Source organism: Malus domestica, chromosome 07 (genome assembly GCF_042453785.1).
Source record: "Malus domestica chromosome 07, GDT2T_hap1".
NCBI classification, from domain to species: Eukaryota; Viridiplantae; Streptophyta; class Magnoliopsida; order Rosales; family Rosaceae; genus Malus; species Malus domestica.
In genome coordinates this window covers 923,048-939,863 of record NC_091667.1, presented here as the reverse complement: position 1 = coordinate 939,863, position 16,816 = coordinate 923,048, and the positions used below count along the sequence as shown (strand labels likewise).

Below are 16,816 nucleotides of genomic sequence, written 5' to 3'. Positions count from 1 at the left end.
TAAAGAGAAACCCCTCATCATTAATAAAGGGAAATGGGGTGTCAAAAGAAAAAATAAATTTAAAAAAAAAAAGTAAATGAAAGATATCCTAGAAGGTTTAGTAAATTATTTTAAGTTTGTGAGAGGAAATTAGTTGTCTAGAAATAAAACTTCACAAAACCACTCATTTTAATATTGTCCTAGTATTTTCATTGATAGATCTTTTAATCAAGAGCCCATATACATTTGAAGGCTTGAAATTCATTACGAGTGTCACAGCCCGTCCTGAATTACTACTATTGAATATGTAAATTGACGGTCTTATCTTTGGACGTTGAAATTATAGTGTGTGTGTGACTTACTTTGGGGACTTAGTTGTTAATTTTTGTGGCTTTGGATTGGTGACCCACGTGGACCCCACACACACACACACTATCCTTCTTTCTCTTATCTCATGTACTCTCTCACTCTCAGACTCACTCTCTCTCCTTCCCTCACATACAGACGACACCCAAAACCCTTTCAAACTTCACGGATCGACGTCAAAAATGTAAGATTCTTGTTCCTTGCAAGCTTCTGAGTTCATTGGTACCATTTTTTAGAATGGAAAGCTTCGAAAACCCGAGAAACCCTAACCCTGACTTTGTGCACTGTTCATGCACACGTAATTTTAAAGGTTTTAAGGAATTTGGAACTTATAAGTAGCTTAAGGTCCTCACGAGGCTAGGAGTGGTTCGTTGGAAGAAATTGGACGTCGGAATAGCGAGAACGGCGAGTTGCAGGTTTTGGCCGAAATATCGAGGAGTTTTCTGGTGAATCTCGTGGGATTTAGGTCCTAAAACTGGTATGGGTTTGTTCTAATTGTTCTAAGCTTCATTTTGACATAAAATTCATGAAATTTGGTTGAATATCGAGTGAGATATCAAGGTTTCAAGTTTTGCCCAGTTTCCGGCGTTGGCGATGGTCGCCGGAGGTTTGAGGTTAGGGGTGACGGAATATTCTGTCAACTTTGATGGAATATTCTACGGCCTTAGTTAACTTTAATGGTTTCCGTTACTATTTAACGAAATATTCCACGGAATATTCCTAACGGCGTCACTGTTGCCGTGGGTGTGCCAGGCACGTGCCCGTGCATGGTCGGAAATTTTTTCTAAAAATATGGGGATGTTCGTAGAGTTGTGTAGATCACGTTGGTATATTCAAACACCACATTTGAGCATTGTATGAGAAGTTATTAGCTAATTTTGTCTATGTGCTTTAAATAACGTTTTTATAGTTAATTCGCATATAGGTAAAACTTATCCCGAGGACGAGCGCGTTCAAGGGCGACTTGGGGGTTACGACCCTTCGACATATCAGTGAGTGGGCTTTTGGTTTTCAATATATATTATATACTTGATATTTTTCCCAAAAAATACGTTTTAATGAGAATATGCCTTGAATGTCATACATATAAGTTTATAATTGGTATATGATGCATTATATATATAATTGTGGTGCTGTGGACGCTCAGATAAGCTCAGGTGAGTTATGTTTGGTTAGGTGAATTATCGATGATGTGATTTGTGATTGAATAACGTTGAGCTCATAAAACTGCACCTAAGGTGATTGTGATTTAGCCAGAAATATGGCACATGGCTGTTTATAATGTCACCTCCTGCACCATATGCTCATACTGGATCCAATGTAGGTGCACAATCTTGTCGTACAGACATTTACTATGGTTCCGACTTGAAAGTTCTAGGATGGTACTAGTTTAACCTAGAGGGGGTGAATATGTTCCAATTTAAAAATCCAATTTAATTTTCAGTTCTCAAATTAATTCCACATTCACATCACATATAAACTATCCTACACATATGCAATTATAAAGATAAATAAAATGCGCACACAGGATGTAGGATTTAACGAGGCAAAACCCACCACTAGGAAAATCCTCGGGCTCCCAAGCCAGGACAAACACTAAGAGAAATGAGTACAGAAAGACTTACAAAACTCATCAACTAGACACACATACTAGTAGGCAGTTTTGTCTCCGCGCTTTGCTACTCGATCTCTCTTCAGCCTTCGAGTGGAAGTGGCACGACACTAACGCGGCCGTCAATCACTGTCGCCTCGAACTTTGCAGGATACTACCGCGATCATGCATAGTGAATGTATGATGTTATGATTTTTGAAAAACAATCAATTACGAAAATCACAAGGCACATTTTCATAATTGATTTCTTGTTAAAGCACGATAAAAATCAGTGATTAAAATAAGAATTAAACTTTTGAAACCGCACAAATGCAAACTGATTTTTCTCTCTCAAAATACTTGAAAACCATTCTCTGTGTCATGGGCTGCTATAAGCTTTTTCTCTCAAAAATTATTTCATAGACTAATAGCAACGTACAATTAGAATATCAATACACATGCCGCATTAGAACAGAGAAAACGAAAACTGGGATTATGATGCAGACTCGTGAAAAAACCTAGAGCATGAAGTAATGTCTTTCCAAAACAAATGACACAACAACAACTTGAAATCCTTACTCATGCATATGCGGCAGCCATAAACAAAACCACATAACCTACTTTAATGCATGATGCGCCCAAAACCCCGAACCCTATTGTGCTGCACTCGGTATTATATATGCTCTGTTTAATCCCGTGTGTGTTATGCGGCAGCACTGAAACCCTAACCTAATGCATCTATAAATAGACTGCAGTAGAAGACTTTAACTTGATTTCAAATTCCTTAAGATTGGAATGACATGTTACCAGATAAAAATTAAAACCAATAGGAATTATCAATATCCTAAAGGTGCAAATGTACAGATCAACAAGTAGTCTAGGAGCATGCGGCTAATTAAAAAGACATGGGCTTTTAATTAAGATAATGAAATCATAATTAAAATATCAAACTAATAAATATGAGAAGCCCAAACCTAAATAATCCATTTAACATAGACTTGGACTATATGAATGTATATGCATGTCAAATTTACCTGAGTGGATGTCTCTAAAACGCTTGTCATTTTGTGATCGAGAGCACGTGAGACAAACTTAGACTAAAATAGTTACAACTGAAATAAGCACTAGTCTAAGATTACAGACTCGGCGTTTTGTTTAGGAATAGCCAATTTTACCTAACACGACTCGTAGGTGATTGGCGAATTATCACCTATCTATTATGTGAAAGTAGTATTGAGCATAATTATATTACATCCAGTATTGTCGTACAAACCTTTTCATTTGGTTCCGACTCTTGTGCAATATAGTGCCGTATAGGTCATTGTAGTGACTCCGGCTAGATTGACTTTTGAGCTATGAATTCAGCCGTACAGACTACCACAAGGGTTTCGGCTAATATGTTATATTTCTATGAAGTTATTCTCACCTGAATTACTTACTCTGTTATATCTTGGCATGACATACATATGAAGATGATTATGTGAAGCATGATTTGAATTGATATATATATATATATATATATATATATATGCTTATATTCTAATTCTGGGAAAAATTATACATGTTTTACAGCGAGGGGTTAGAAATGTTGATAAATGAATTGATTTTGTAAAACATTTGTTTTTACCCACTCACGTTTTCTATTTTGTGCCCCTCCAAGTTTTAGGTAAGCTTGCTGTTGGTGGTCTTGAAGACTTCAACGGTTCTGACATAATAAAATAATTGTAGGACACTTTATGGTACTGTATAACTAGTATTTGTCCTACTGGACTGCACCTAGACTTGTTATGCTATGATTAGAAGTAATTACTTTTGTATCTTACTCCTAACACTTCTTGTTTTCTAGTGCACTCTAATAGTTTCGGTTTTTAATTATTCGTATATTTCTTATCCTTAATGCTTCCGCACTGTGCACATGGTTACGTTACCCTCACGTGACAGCCAGCATGCCTTGATCTCGGTCGGGGTGTGTTAACGAGCCCAACTACTTTCAAAGGCCCAATTGTCACATATTCGAGAAATTTTAAGAGTGTAAAATGTAATTAGATGAATGCTACTTATATATATATTTTTTTCTTTCCATTTCTTACCCTTTTCACTCATAACTTGACATGCACAACAAATGAATCGGAATGAAAACAAAACTAATTCCTATTAAAACAATGTACAATTAGGAAAAGTTGAAATCTAAACCATTTCCATTATCAAATTACCCTTGTACAAAATAAATTATATTTTTGTTCAAATGAAATACAATACATGGTTCTATTCCTCATATTAATCAAGATTATATGGTTCTAAATTTTTTTTTGCATATAAAATCTTTATGAAAAATTATATACAAATCAAGATTAAATTATAGTAAAATGAATGAACTAATGAATTATGATAAGTGAAAAATAAATTAATAAACAGTTTTTGGAGAACAGATTAATAAACCGCAAACCCTTTAAAAAAGAGTTATTCAATTTAAACACAATCCTCCATCTATGCTCACCCTTCTATAACTCTTACACCTCATAAACTCTATGCGGGATAGCTTGTTCTAGTTGACACTCCGAACTATCACATTTTCGTCTTGTTACCTTCTCTTTTGAGTCGAGCTACTTAGTTACCCTCCATTATGAGGCACGAGCTTGACAACCACATAGAAATATCCTTTCAAGCACTCCTACAAGAATAGAATGTTGATTCCTTTGTCGACAATCAATATAAAAAGTATATTCCCTCTAAAATATTTCCTCGTAACAAAAAGAAAATCTTCAGTCGTTTCATTTTTCTCCCTCAACAAAAACACAATCTCAATTCAATTAACTCAACTGGGAGAAGTGGGAATTGTTACTTTTCATGGTCATGAAAATTCCGCTCTTTCATATATTTAAGTTAAATTGATAATATATGGAACAATTAAAGTAAAAATAAACATGGACATATGGAGTATTGAGTTGAATAATTGACTGGCAAAACATCCCAATCTGCTTGGGAGTTTCGGAGTGGTGGTGTTGGTCCGTGTTTAAGGGTACTTCTGCTGCAACAAGAGTAAATTGTAGTAATGGTTCTTTAATTTTAATTAAATTGGAGAAATGATTTTTCAACTAAAAATCTATTACCATCCTCAACTCATCAAAATGTGTAGCTATGATCATTTTCGTCAACTTCATCAAAATTTGGTTAAAATAAGTTATGTTGGAAAGATCATTGCTACAATTGCAGTCTCTCAACTCATCAAAACGTGTAGTTGTGGTAATTTTCGTCAACTTCATCAGAATTTTGTCAAAATGGCTGGAATGACTATTGCTACAATTGAGGTCCATCAACTCATCAAAACGTGTAGTTATGATCATTTTCGTCAGAATTTATCAAAATAAGTTATGTTGGAAACACCATTGCTATAATTGTGTTAAAGTTGAGGGACAATTTTTCCAGTTGTATTAAAGTTGAGGGACCAATGATAATGAATTTTTAATTGAGGGACCATAGATGCACATTTTGATGAGTTGAGGGGACCAAATGTAATAAATTTTTAGTTAATTAATCATTACTCTAATTAAATTAAAGTTAAAAAACTATTGCTATAATTTACTTATGAAACAAAAGTGGTGAATTAAGAAAATATTAAAATAAAAACCTTTTATAATGGGTGCCGATAGAAATTGGGGTAAAGATGGTGTTTAACAGAAGAAAAGTAAAAAATGAGAGAGTGAAGTTTGCTGGAAGCGGAGGGGGCTCTCAAAGCGAACAAAGGCGGGAACTTGCAACCACCTCCGAAAATGGCAACCATGGCGGCGGAAGAAAACCCACAGCAGAAACAGGAACTTGCAATGGGTGAGGAAGAAGACGACGACGAGCATGGTGCCAAGGAGGCAGTACTCCAAAAGTACTTCCTTCAAGAATGGAAGCTCGTCAAGTCCATCTTAGACGACATTGTTTCCAATGGGCGGGTCTCCGATCCCTCCGCTCCCCACAAGATCCGATCCATTGTAACGCTCTCTTCCATCCCTCTTGATATTTGCTGCATTTTTCAAGATTGAATTTTTGGTTTGAACCCATTTGGAATTTATTGTTATTAGACAATAATACCATTTTTTTCCTTTAATTACTTTGTGATTAGAGACAATTTTAAGTGAATAGGAAGTGAAATTAGTTTGCTTTTTTGAAGTTTTTTTATATCAAGACACCCGTTTTATAGTGCTGTAAAATGAATTTGTTTTGGATTTGTGGGATGCACCCAATTGCTTGTATTTAGGAGTAGGGGTTTCTGATTGGACCCGTTTTGATCAATTCAGAGGTGAGCTAGTGCTTACACTGCTCCAAGTTGGTTTCTTAGTTTTTCTTTCGAGACATTATTTGATGGGCGAAAATGTTTTTGTTCTACACTAAAAATTTGCTATTTGTTCCTTATTTGTATGCAGATGGACAAGTATCAAGAACAGGGCCAGCTAGTTGAACCGTACCTGGAGAGCATTGTTACCCCACTTATGTTTATTGTCCGCTCTAAAACAAGCGAATTAGGTGTAGCTTCGGATGAAATTCTTGAAGTAATTAAACCTATATGCATCATTCTTTATTCTCTGGTCACAGTTTGTGGATACAAGGCGGTTGTCAGGTTCTTTCCGCATCAAGTCTCGGACTTGGAACTTGCTGTGTCTCTCTTGGAGAAGTGCCATCACACAAAGTCAGTGTCATCACTGCGTCAGGAAAGTACAGGAGAGATGGAAGCTAAATGTGTGATGCTTTTGTGGCTGTCTATACTCGTGTTGGTTCCGTTTGATATCTCCACTGTTGATACTAGCATTGCAAACAACAGTAATCTTGGAAAACTTGAGCCAGCTCCTCTGGTATTGAGGATAGTAGGGTTCTCCAAAGATTACCTTTCAAATTCAGGCCCTATGCGTCCTATTGCTGCTTTGCTGCTCTCGAAGCTTCTAACACGCCCAGACATGCCAAAGGCTTTTTCCAGGTTTCTTACATCACGTACATAGGTCATAAAATGTTGCATACCACCGCCTACTTTAGCATTGCATGCGTATATGATGAAAATTGATTCAAATTCCAGCTGAGTGCGAGCTGTGATTACACCTTAATATTTATGGAATATAACCTTCTAGCCAAGATAAATGAGTTAATCCTCTCTTGTTTTTGTTTCTGCATCACTATAAATTTGTTAAATTTTTTTTGGAGACTTAAAATTTATTACTGGTTCTACAGCTAATGCTTTGAATATAAGATAGTACGAACGCTTGATGTCCAGCAACTTTGAATGTGATAAATTTAATATGAATACTCAACCTTAAGTACTTGTACATTACACACACATACTGATGTGCATGTTTCTGTGATAATTTCTTTCTTAGCTCTTAGTTGTAATTCTAGACCACTCTTATTGCTGCATTTGCTTACCCTTTTCTTATACATTTTCTTCTTCAGCTTTGTTGAATGGACACACGAAGTACTATCTTCTCTTACAGATGATGCCATCAATCATATCCGGTTACTTGGAGCTACAGAAGCACTGGCTGCTATTTTCAAGGTTTGCTTATACTTCTTTGTAGTTCATACGATCTGAACCCTAACATAGTTTGCAATTTAGTTGAGAAAGCTTATTTCTAAGGACCAATAACTGTGACCCTTGAGCAAGTATGATGATTTTTAAGAGGATTGCAAGTTGCATATTGCATTTATGTTTTGATTCTCTAAACTGATATGTTTATTTATTTATTTATTTTCTTTAACTTTTCAATGGAAAATTCAAGTTACAGGGTAAATCCCTACCTATAACTCAGTTTGCGTTAGACCAAATTAACGAGATTCTCGTTAAAGTTTTTCTTCATGGAAGTTTTTGTTGTTGTTTTTCAATAATTGGACTGTTTCTCTGCACCATGCATAATATAACATCTAGTGGCCTCTTTATGTCATGGGATCGTTGCGATGTGAAGAGATGCATTTGACATCCCTATAAGACTTATAACTCATATGATTTTGTTGATGCTCATTTTGTGTGGAAAGGCAGTACATAATTTCTTCAGTAATTTTTGATTCTTGGATGCTTGAATGCTTGAATTTCAATATAATGCTTTAAAATTAAATGGTGATAAAATATAATGCCTTATTGTTTGATACTGAGTCAGGAGTCCGGTTTTTTATTGTGGGTTGCACCAAATTGTTGTTCCTCTTGAGTCCAACTGTCAGCTCAAGCAGTCAGAATTTGTATTCTAGGAGATAACCTGGGTAATGAATTTCATTAAAGGTCACCATATCAAAAACTATGCTTGATATATTGAGAAAGCAGTAACAATATTATATATTAAAAACTGTGCGACCTACTTTGTTTTATGATTAAATATATTCATTCATTTCCACTTTGAGGCGTAAAATTTCGTTTAACTTCTGATGCAGATACTTCAGTTGACATGTTTTTGAATATAAACAAAACTGCATTTTGTTAAGTTATGGAGATTGTTTTATGGATGCTGCATAGCAGAAGTCTATTTTCTAGAATGATTGTCATTTATTTTGCCCAGGTTATTTTAATATTTTAGTATCTTATATACCATCTTAAATGGACAGGTTGGTGGGCGGAAACTCTTGCTTGATGTGGTTCCTATTGTTTGGGTTGACACCTTATTGTTGATCAAGTCTAGCAATGCAGCTAGGAGCCCATTGCTGCGCAAGTATCTGATGAAATTAACCCAGAGAATTGGGCTTACTTGCCTTCCTCATCGTACACCTTCATGGCGCTATGTGGTTAGAAATGCTAAATTCTTTATCCTTTCCATATTTCTAACTTAGTTTTATCAATAATAAGTTGTTTCTGTCAATGTTTAAGATACTTAATTTATTACACTTGTAATTTTCATTACAAATGGTATGTATTTCCTGTTGTATGACCCACCTTTTGGTATTTTTCTTTTCAATGTTTATGCTCTTCTTAAAATGATCCGAGTGTTAATGAATAAGCTGCTTAGAGTACTTAAGAATTCAAATACCAGATGTGATTCTGCATCTAGAATTATAATCTTTTTGAATGGGACAGCATATTAAGCAATTCTTTGCATTTTACAAATTACCACACTATGGATTAGTGGCCTTTGTTAAAAACCCTTATATGTCCTGGATAGCTTTGTTTTTTCTCTGATGGCTTTCTCTTGCCTTAATCTTGTACTTTTGATGCAGGGGAAAACAAGCTCTTTGGGAGAGAACATAACTTTGTCTGCATCTGAAAAAACTGGTCGATGCAATTATGCTTTAAATTCTGAGGATTCCAACTCAGAACCAAGTTCAAGCTGCCAGCAAGATGAAGAAATGGATGTTCCAGAAGTTGTAGAAGAGATTATTGAGATGCTACTTACTGGTTTGAGAGATACGGTATGTTTAAATGCATGAGATTTCATCGAGAACTTGGTTACTTTGAAGTTAGTAGCTCCTGCTGTTAAAGTTTCACTGACAATATGGATCTCTCTTTTTTGTTGGTCTCATCTTGGTCATTTACCTGATCTTTCTTTAGAATTTTATTGGTTGGAACATTGCTGGCTTTCTGATATAGTAAATAACCTTTGGAGAAGCTGCCATTCCTCAATATTCTGCTTATCTGCAGACATTTTGATCTTGCCTTTTAACCAAACTGTTTGTTATGAACTTGAAAAGCCAAGCCCATCTGCATAACAGCTTTGAAATGATTCTCCTCACATGTGAGTTTATACAGACGAACTTAAAGGATTATTAGTTTTACTTGCGAGATAAACAAAACTGACTAAGTCTGATTTCCAAGATGCGGATGATCTGGCTGAGGCATTCAATGTTGGAATGAGAAATCACACTTACAGAAAGTCTGATCCATTAGATGAAATTACCTCGGAAATGAGGAACAATATGTTGCTGTGGTAAATACTGAGGAGCTGTTGTTCAGTTTATTTCACTGATTTATCCTCTCCATCACCTTTTTCATTAATCCATGAGGTTCAATGCTCAAAATAGTTGGATCATCACATTTTCTCTTCCCTTTTGAGATGCGAGTCCATTATAATTGACATGAATTCCGATAAGTCTTTCTTTCAGCTTCTTCTATAAGTTTTCTTTTTGGTTCTTCCAAAAGTTTTAGTCTCTTAGAAAACTAAAACCAAGGGTTTCATGTGCATGGATAAGGTTGCACTAGAGAGCAACTCAAGTTGCTAACTTGCTATTGATTCATCCTTGTTTTGGATATTTTGATTTTCTTTTATTTTTCCCACTGTCATATGGTATGTACTTATTACTAATAGCATTTTTATGCAGGACACTGTTGTGCGTTGGTCTGCTGCAAAAGGTATTGGCCGCATTACTTCATGTCTTACATCTGCCCTTTCAGAGGAGGTCCTGTCATCTGTGTTGGAGCTGTTTTCTCCAGGCGAGGTATAGTTTGGTTGCTTTGTTTGGTATCTTTTTCCATACTTCTACCATTCAACTGGTTAAAATGTCCCTGCTGGAAAATCTTTCATGCTTACATGGATTTCTGTAATCCTTTAAAACATTGCATCTTCACACCCTTTCATTAGTTGTGAATAATTGTACCAATTTTATTTCTCAAAAAGCTGTACTGATGTCTTACTTTTTTAGGGTGATGGGTCATGGCATGGTGGTTGCTTAGCACTGGCTGAATTGGCGCGTAGAGGGTTGCTCTTACCTATCAGCCTTCCGAAAGTTGTACCTGTTGTTGTGAAGGTTGTCTGGAATACCGACTTATAAATCTAGTGTATATTGGCATTTTTGTTGAACTGTAGCAAGTGTATATCATATATGGTTGATCACTTGATCCACTAGCGAGCAATTTTCATCAATGATGAAATGATTTCACATTTACTCTAAATTTGAATGCCTTCTTTCTTTTCCTTTAATTTTTTTCCCATTATGTCATAGTGATCTAGGTGTAAGTTGTCATGAACATATACTTCCTCTACAATGTCGTATTTGAAGTCTACTTTGGTTTTGTGAGCTTTTATGGAGCTTCAAGCTTACTAGGTTGTTCTAATGTGGTGCTGTTTCTCTGTTGTAGTCGGTGAAAGATTAATGATTGATGTCAAAAGTTGAACCAAATACGAAATATAAATTCTTGGCTTGTAGAGAAATAAATTAGTACTGATGAGAGTACATCTTCTAATTAGGCACTGCATTATGATATTCGAAGAGGTCCACATAGTATTGGATCTCATGTACGGGATGCTGCAGCTTATGTTTGTTGGGCTTTTGGCCGTGCATATTATCACACGGATATGAGAAATATACTGGACCAGCTTGCACCACACCTTCTGACAGTGGCCTGCTACGACCGTGAGGTACTAAACTTTCATTATTATATGATTTGAATCATTATTTCGTACCACATTTGTTGTATGTTCTTATATTCTAGTTTATGATGCTTAGGTTAATTGTAGAAGAGCAGCTGCTGCAGCTTTTCAAGAGAATGTTGGAAGGCAGGGTAGTTACCCTCATGGAATTGACATAGTGAACACTGCAGACTATTTCTCACTTTCTTCACGAGTAAACTCTTATGTTCATGTTGCTGTCTCTATTGCTCAATATGAGGGTTATCTTTATCCATTTGTGGATGAGCTGCTGTATAACAAAATTTGTCACTGGGTAGGCTCCAACTTGAATTCTTTAAGGTTTTTAAATTCCCTACGGACTACTTTTATCTATCATTGTAGATCTTATGTTTTACACAATGTCATCAGGATAAAGGTTTGAGAGAACTTGCGGCTGAGGCTCTTTCTTCCCTGGTTAAATATGATCATGACTATCTTGCAAACTATGCTGTGGAGAAAATAATTCCTTGCACTCTCTCATCTGATTTGTGCATGCGCCATGGAGCAACACTGGCAGCTGGGGAACTTGTTTTGGCACTACACAAGTGTGGTTATGCTCTTTCTGCAGGTTGCTACTCTAACCTCTTAGAAATATAAGTAAAAGATTACGATAAGTAAGATAAAACTTGATAGTTGTGTCTATCTTAGATTAAAGTGTTTCTTATGCAATTAGATTTAAGCAGAAGGTTTCAGATCCAGAAACATTTTAGAAGTACAGTTTCTGGAGCAAATGTGAATTGAGTAAACTTTCTTAGAAATTGACTAGTGTGTATGTTTATATATTTTCCGGTAGGTATCAGGATAAGGAAGTAGTATTGTTGTTCAAAAAGTAGGTGCAGTGGGATAAGAGGGTGAGAAATTATAGGAGTGAAATCATAGAGAAGTGGTTTCAAATGTTCTTTTTTTTTCACTGTTTTTTTCCTTAATGTTAAAAACAGTTTTTTTTTTTTTTTTTTTTGTGGCACTACTACTGAAACTTGAAAGACATGGTTGCTTTATGACAAAAAAATAAAAAACAAAAAGGTTTGACAGAACTAGGTCACACAAAACAAAGTCTTTGCTTGCCAAGTGTATAGATGTTGTACCAAAAGCCTAATCCATGAGGAGGATGTTATAAAAGCCTAATCCACGAGGAGGATGTTATAAAATGATGTCTGGAAGGCAACTCATCTGAGGTCATCGACAGCATAGCGTTCCTAATGTCTCCCTTTCAGATGGTTTTCAATTTTTAAAGTAAAATATATCCTTTTGTTTTCCAATTCAAGCAAAGCAGTTATACAGGGTTTGCTTTTTACTTTTCTTTTCCGGTCATTTTTTTTGGTTTTGGGGGGGGGGGGGGTCCCATTTCCGGTGGTGGGGTGCAAGATTGGTATTTTTATTGCATAAGCCATTACTGTTTTGTTAAATTGGTGTTTACAGATAAGCAAAAACGTGTTGCTGGTGTTGTGCCTGCTATTGAGAAAGCACGCCTTTATCGTGGAAAAGGCGGGGAAATAATGCGTGCAGCTGTTTCCCGCTTCATTGAATGTATATCTATATCATCTGTGTCACTGCCTGAAAAGATAAAACGTAGTCTGCTTGATACTCTTAATGAGAATTTGAGACACCCTAATTCGCAAATTCAGGTGGTTATCCTTAAGTATTCTACCTAATTGCTTATTATTATATTTTTTTCATTGTGATATTTAATTGTTACTCAAGTTTTTTACTATTATATGCAGGATGCTGCAACTAAAGCTCTGAAGCATTTTGTGCAAGCATATCTGGTTGCTGGGTCTGTTGGAGGTACTGGTGATATAACATCAAAGTACCTGGACCTCTTGAGTGACCCAAATGTGGCTATAAGAAGAGGGTCAGCACTAGCGCTAGGTGTTTTGCCATGTGAACTTTTCGCCCATAGGTGGAAGGATGTGCTTCTGAAGCTTTGTAACTCTTGTTTAATTGAGGTGCAAAAGGAGTTTTGGATCTTCATTTCCTTTCTCCTGTTTTGCGCAAGAATATCAGAATGATGATCTCCTAATTACATTTCTCACCTACAGGATAATCCCGATGATAGAGATGCTGAAGCACGAGTCAATGCTGTCAAAGGACTTGTGTCAGTGTGTGAAGCATTAACTCGGGAAAAAGAACAATCTGGAATTGATGCCGTGGAGGGTGACATGTCTTTGTTTATTCTCATCAAGGACGAAATAATGATGACTTTACTTAAGGCTCTTGATGACTATTCTGTTGATAACAGAGGTGATGTGGGTTCTTGGGTGCGTGAGGCTGCTATGAATGGCCTTGAGAGATGTACATATATCCTCTGTAAGAGAGATTCTGTTGGTCTTACTGGAAGATCAGGTCGAGTCGATTCTGCACTGGAGTTGCAGAATAGTGATGACATTAACCAGCTGCAATCATTGTATGATGCCAATCTTGCTACAAGTATAGTTGCTGGAATTAGTAAGCAAGCTGTAGAGAAAATGGACAAACTGAGAGAAGCAGCTGCAAAGGTTCTACAGAGGATTTTGTACAACGAGATAGCCTATGTCCCGCATATACCGCACAGAAAAAAGTTGGAAAAAATTGTTCCTAACGGAGCTGATTTAAAGTGGGGGGTAAGTATACACATGCCACTTCTGTACTATTGATTGGTAATTGAAGTTCTTTGACGGAGAGCCTATCCTGTGCTTGCTTGTAGGTGCCAACTTTTTCATATCCTCGTTTTGTACAACTGCTTCAATTTGGCTGTTATAGCAGATCAGTGCTATCTGGGTTAGTCATCTCTATTGGTGGGTTGCAAGATTTTTTGAGGAAGGCATCACTCACAGCATTGTTAGAGTATCTTCAAGTTGTAGAAAGTGAAGACCAGAACGAAAGGTCCAGAGAGTATATGTTATCTACTGACATGCTTTGGGTTCTCCAACAGTACAGGAGATGTGACAGAGTCATTGTACCTGCATTGAAGGTAGTGTCAGATGAAACCTTATTTTGAGAAGTGAGACATTAATTTTTTGTTTTACAGAAATTATGAAGGAATTCTTGATTACATGCGCTGCTATTAGGTGACCAAATTTATCTTTCCCTCGTATTAGTGGAATGGAGAGACTAGTTTTTATTATTTTTATTTGTTGATTACTTTATTCTTTATTGTTTAACAGCTTTGATAGGTGGTGTTCATAAGTTAAGAATAAATCCATAAAGTCTGATATTGTGTTATCACTATATCTGAAGTGAAACCACATCGTTGTGAACAATGGCGGAGGCAGCTAAAGGCCTATAAGGGTCAGCTGTTCTCACCATTTGAAAAATTAATGTTCTTTTGTGTTGTAATTTAATGTGTATCATCTTTGCTTATAGCTGACCCTTTGCAAAATTTGACTTCCCTTACTTTCTCTTTACTCATCTTTACTCGCTTTGTTTTTGACCATGTGCTTATGGGTTGGTTATAGGCGGTTGTTTATGTCAAATTACAATAACAACTTGGTTTATATTTAGCATTTTCATCAAGTTATAACTTTGGAAGGTAAGAATTAATATAAGATACTAAAACAGTAATATTGGAGTTAAATATCTTAACAGTTATGGTTATTTCTTCAACACATAGGAAGTTTGCAAGTAAGCTTCTTTTAATCTTATAATTATTTGAATTTGACCCTCCTTGACGTAATTCCTGGCTCTGCATTGGTTGTAAATATAAAAAAGCAGAGTTAAATAATTTCTTAGCTTCTTGTTTATTCTTACCTGAGACCTTGACCGATTTCAGAGAGATGATGCTCTGGCCATTTGTTAATGTTGTTTCCTTTGGCTGATCATAAGTTCATAACCTATTTATTGCAATGTTCATCTTCCTGCCTTACTTGGTCAAGTTCTTGATTGTAATCAAAGCTCTTTGGTATTGCAGACGATTGAGATTCTTTTCAGCAAACAGATATTGTTGAGTATGGAGGTTAGCACTTTGCCAGATTAAAAATTTTCAATGCTAAGTGCATTTTCCCAGTTTCATATATGGTTTTGCAGCCAGTCTTGTGATTATAAACGCCATGAGGATGGTTCTGATTTATTTGGATCTTGATTTCAATTTACAGGCTCATACACTTTTTTTTTGTACTGGTGTTTTGGACTCTCTGGAAGTTGAATTAAAAGGGTCAAGGGACTTCTCCAAGCTATATGCAGGCATTGCAATACTTGGATATATTGCTTCAGTTTCGGAGTCCATCAACACTCGGGCCTTCTCACATCTTCTCAGTTTTCTTGGCCATCGCTACCCTAAGGTTTGTGGTTCCCATGAAATTTAATGATATGGATCAAAACCCTAATCATAATTGCACCGCTGAAGCAGGTCAGTTTCAATTGTATTTTCCTTGTAAGTTCATTCTTCTTTCCTCTACCCAGATACGGAAAGCTTCTGCTGAACAAGTTTACCTTGTCCTCCTGCAAAATGAGGGTCTTGTGGCCGAGACCAAGGTGGAAAAAGCGCTTGAAATTATTTCAGAAACCTGCTGGGAAGGTGACATGGAAGCAGCTAAAATCCGAAGGTTGGAGTTGTATGATATAGCCGGTCTCGACACAGATATACTTCGGAAGGCTAGTAGCCGAGAATCGAATAAGGATGGTAACAGAAAGCCAACAACTACAGATGAGAATGCATCATATTCCTCGTTAGTTGAGTCATCTGGGTTCTGAATGTGTAAACTAATGCCTTGTTGTCTACTGCTGGTTGAACATGACCATCCTTCCCTATTGTTTGCTGTAGTTTCGTTCTTCAAGTGTGCTTTCGAGGTGCTGAGAGCTTTTTTTTTTTTTTTTTTAGTCTCTTTGGATTATGTAGCTTTCTTGACAATTTTATTGTATTTTATTATTTTGAGATAATAAAGTAAATATTCATAACTCTGCTACGTGCATATTCTGATTTTCAACTTTCTCAGCTCTAGTCCTTAAGATGACCAGATCGATCAACTTTCATATATATTTCATTCTGACAACTAGAAAAAGAGATCGATAATGATTATTCTTCATCATCGTCGATGTGTGCAAGGTGTCTACTCCAACGCATGAAGTCTTATCTTTATTAAAGAAATGATACAAATAATAGTACAAATATGTGGTAAGAGTAGTATTTTTGAACGAGTAATGTTTACAACTAATAGATTACAAGTTACAACAGAAATTAAAATATCGGTAGTGTTTGATTGATATGTAATTATGTACGAATACCCTACATGAATGTCATATTTGCACACGAACAGTGCCTCTTCCAATCATGTCATGTTAGCATCCAATGCACGTCCTCTCAACGGTCAACATCAGGTGTCTGATGCCTTGAATTATCATCAACTGTAGGAGAGTGCCAAAAGTCACATTCATTCAAATATGGATCTGCCTGTTCATACGGTACAAATCACTTTCATATTTGCAAAGAGACTTGTGAAACTAAATACATTGAAATTAATTTATTTTTGGTAAATTACAAGCCAGGGCTAGGGTTTCATAATACGTTGCGGTTTCAATATACAGGTTTGTGTGTCAAACATTGAAATACACAACTCAATCCATTGCT

General features: G+C 36.1%; 1 protein-coding gene across 1 annotated transcript; it reads left to right on the top strand.

Annotated features, from left to right (window-relative positions):
• Positions 1–5,553: 5,553 nt before the first annotated feature.
• LOC103420446 (tubulin-folding cofactor D-like) lies at positions 5,554–16,146 on the top strand. Its single transcript, XM_008358512.4, has 17 exons — positions 5,554–5,916; positions 6,349–6,896; positions 7,364–7,466; positions 8,504–8,680; positions 9,110–9,301; positions 10,208–10,324; positions 10,529–10,633; positions 11,074–11,244; positions 11,333–11,548; positions 11,644–11,842; positions 12,694–12,899; positions 12,996–13,220; positions 13,314–13,874; positions 13,958–14,224; positions 15,161–15,205; positions 15,345–15,530; positions 15,652–16,146. The coding sequence occupies exons 1-17, from the start codon at positions 5,707–5,709 to the stop codon at positions 15,940–15,942; spliced, it is 3,819 nt and encodes a 1,272-aa protein (XP_008356734.3). The 5' UTR covers positions 5,554–5,706; the 3' UTR covers positions 15,943–16,146.
• Positions 16,147–16,816: the final 670 nt, after the last annotated feature.

Bases quoted from the DNA above. Each gene is read 5' to 3' on its own strand.
- LOC103420446 (XM_008358512.4), top strand. From the start codon at position 5,707: ATGGCAACCATGGCGGCGGAAGAAAACCCACAGCAGAAACAGGAACTT. The intron at 10,634-11,073 runs GTTGTCTGGAAT...TCTTCTAATTAG, and splicing joins TTGTACCTGTTGTTGTGAAG to GCACTGCATTATGATATTCG. The intron at 15,531-15,651 runs GTTTGTGGTTCC...TCCTCTACCCAG, and splicing joins TTGGCCATCGCTACCCTAAG to ATACGGAAAGCTTCTGCTGA.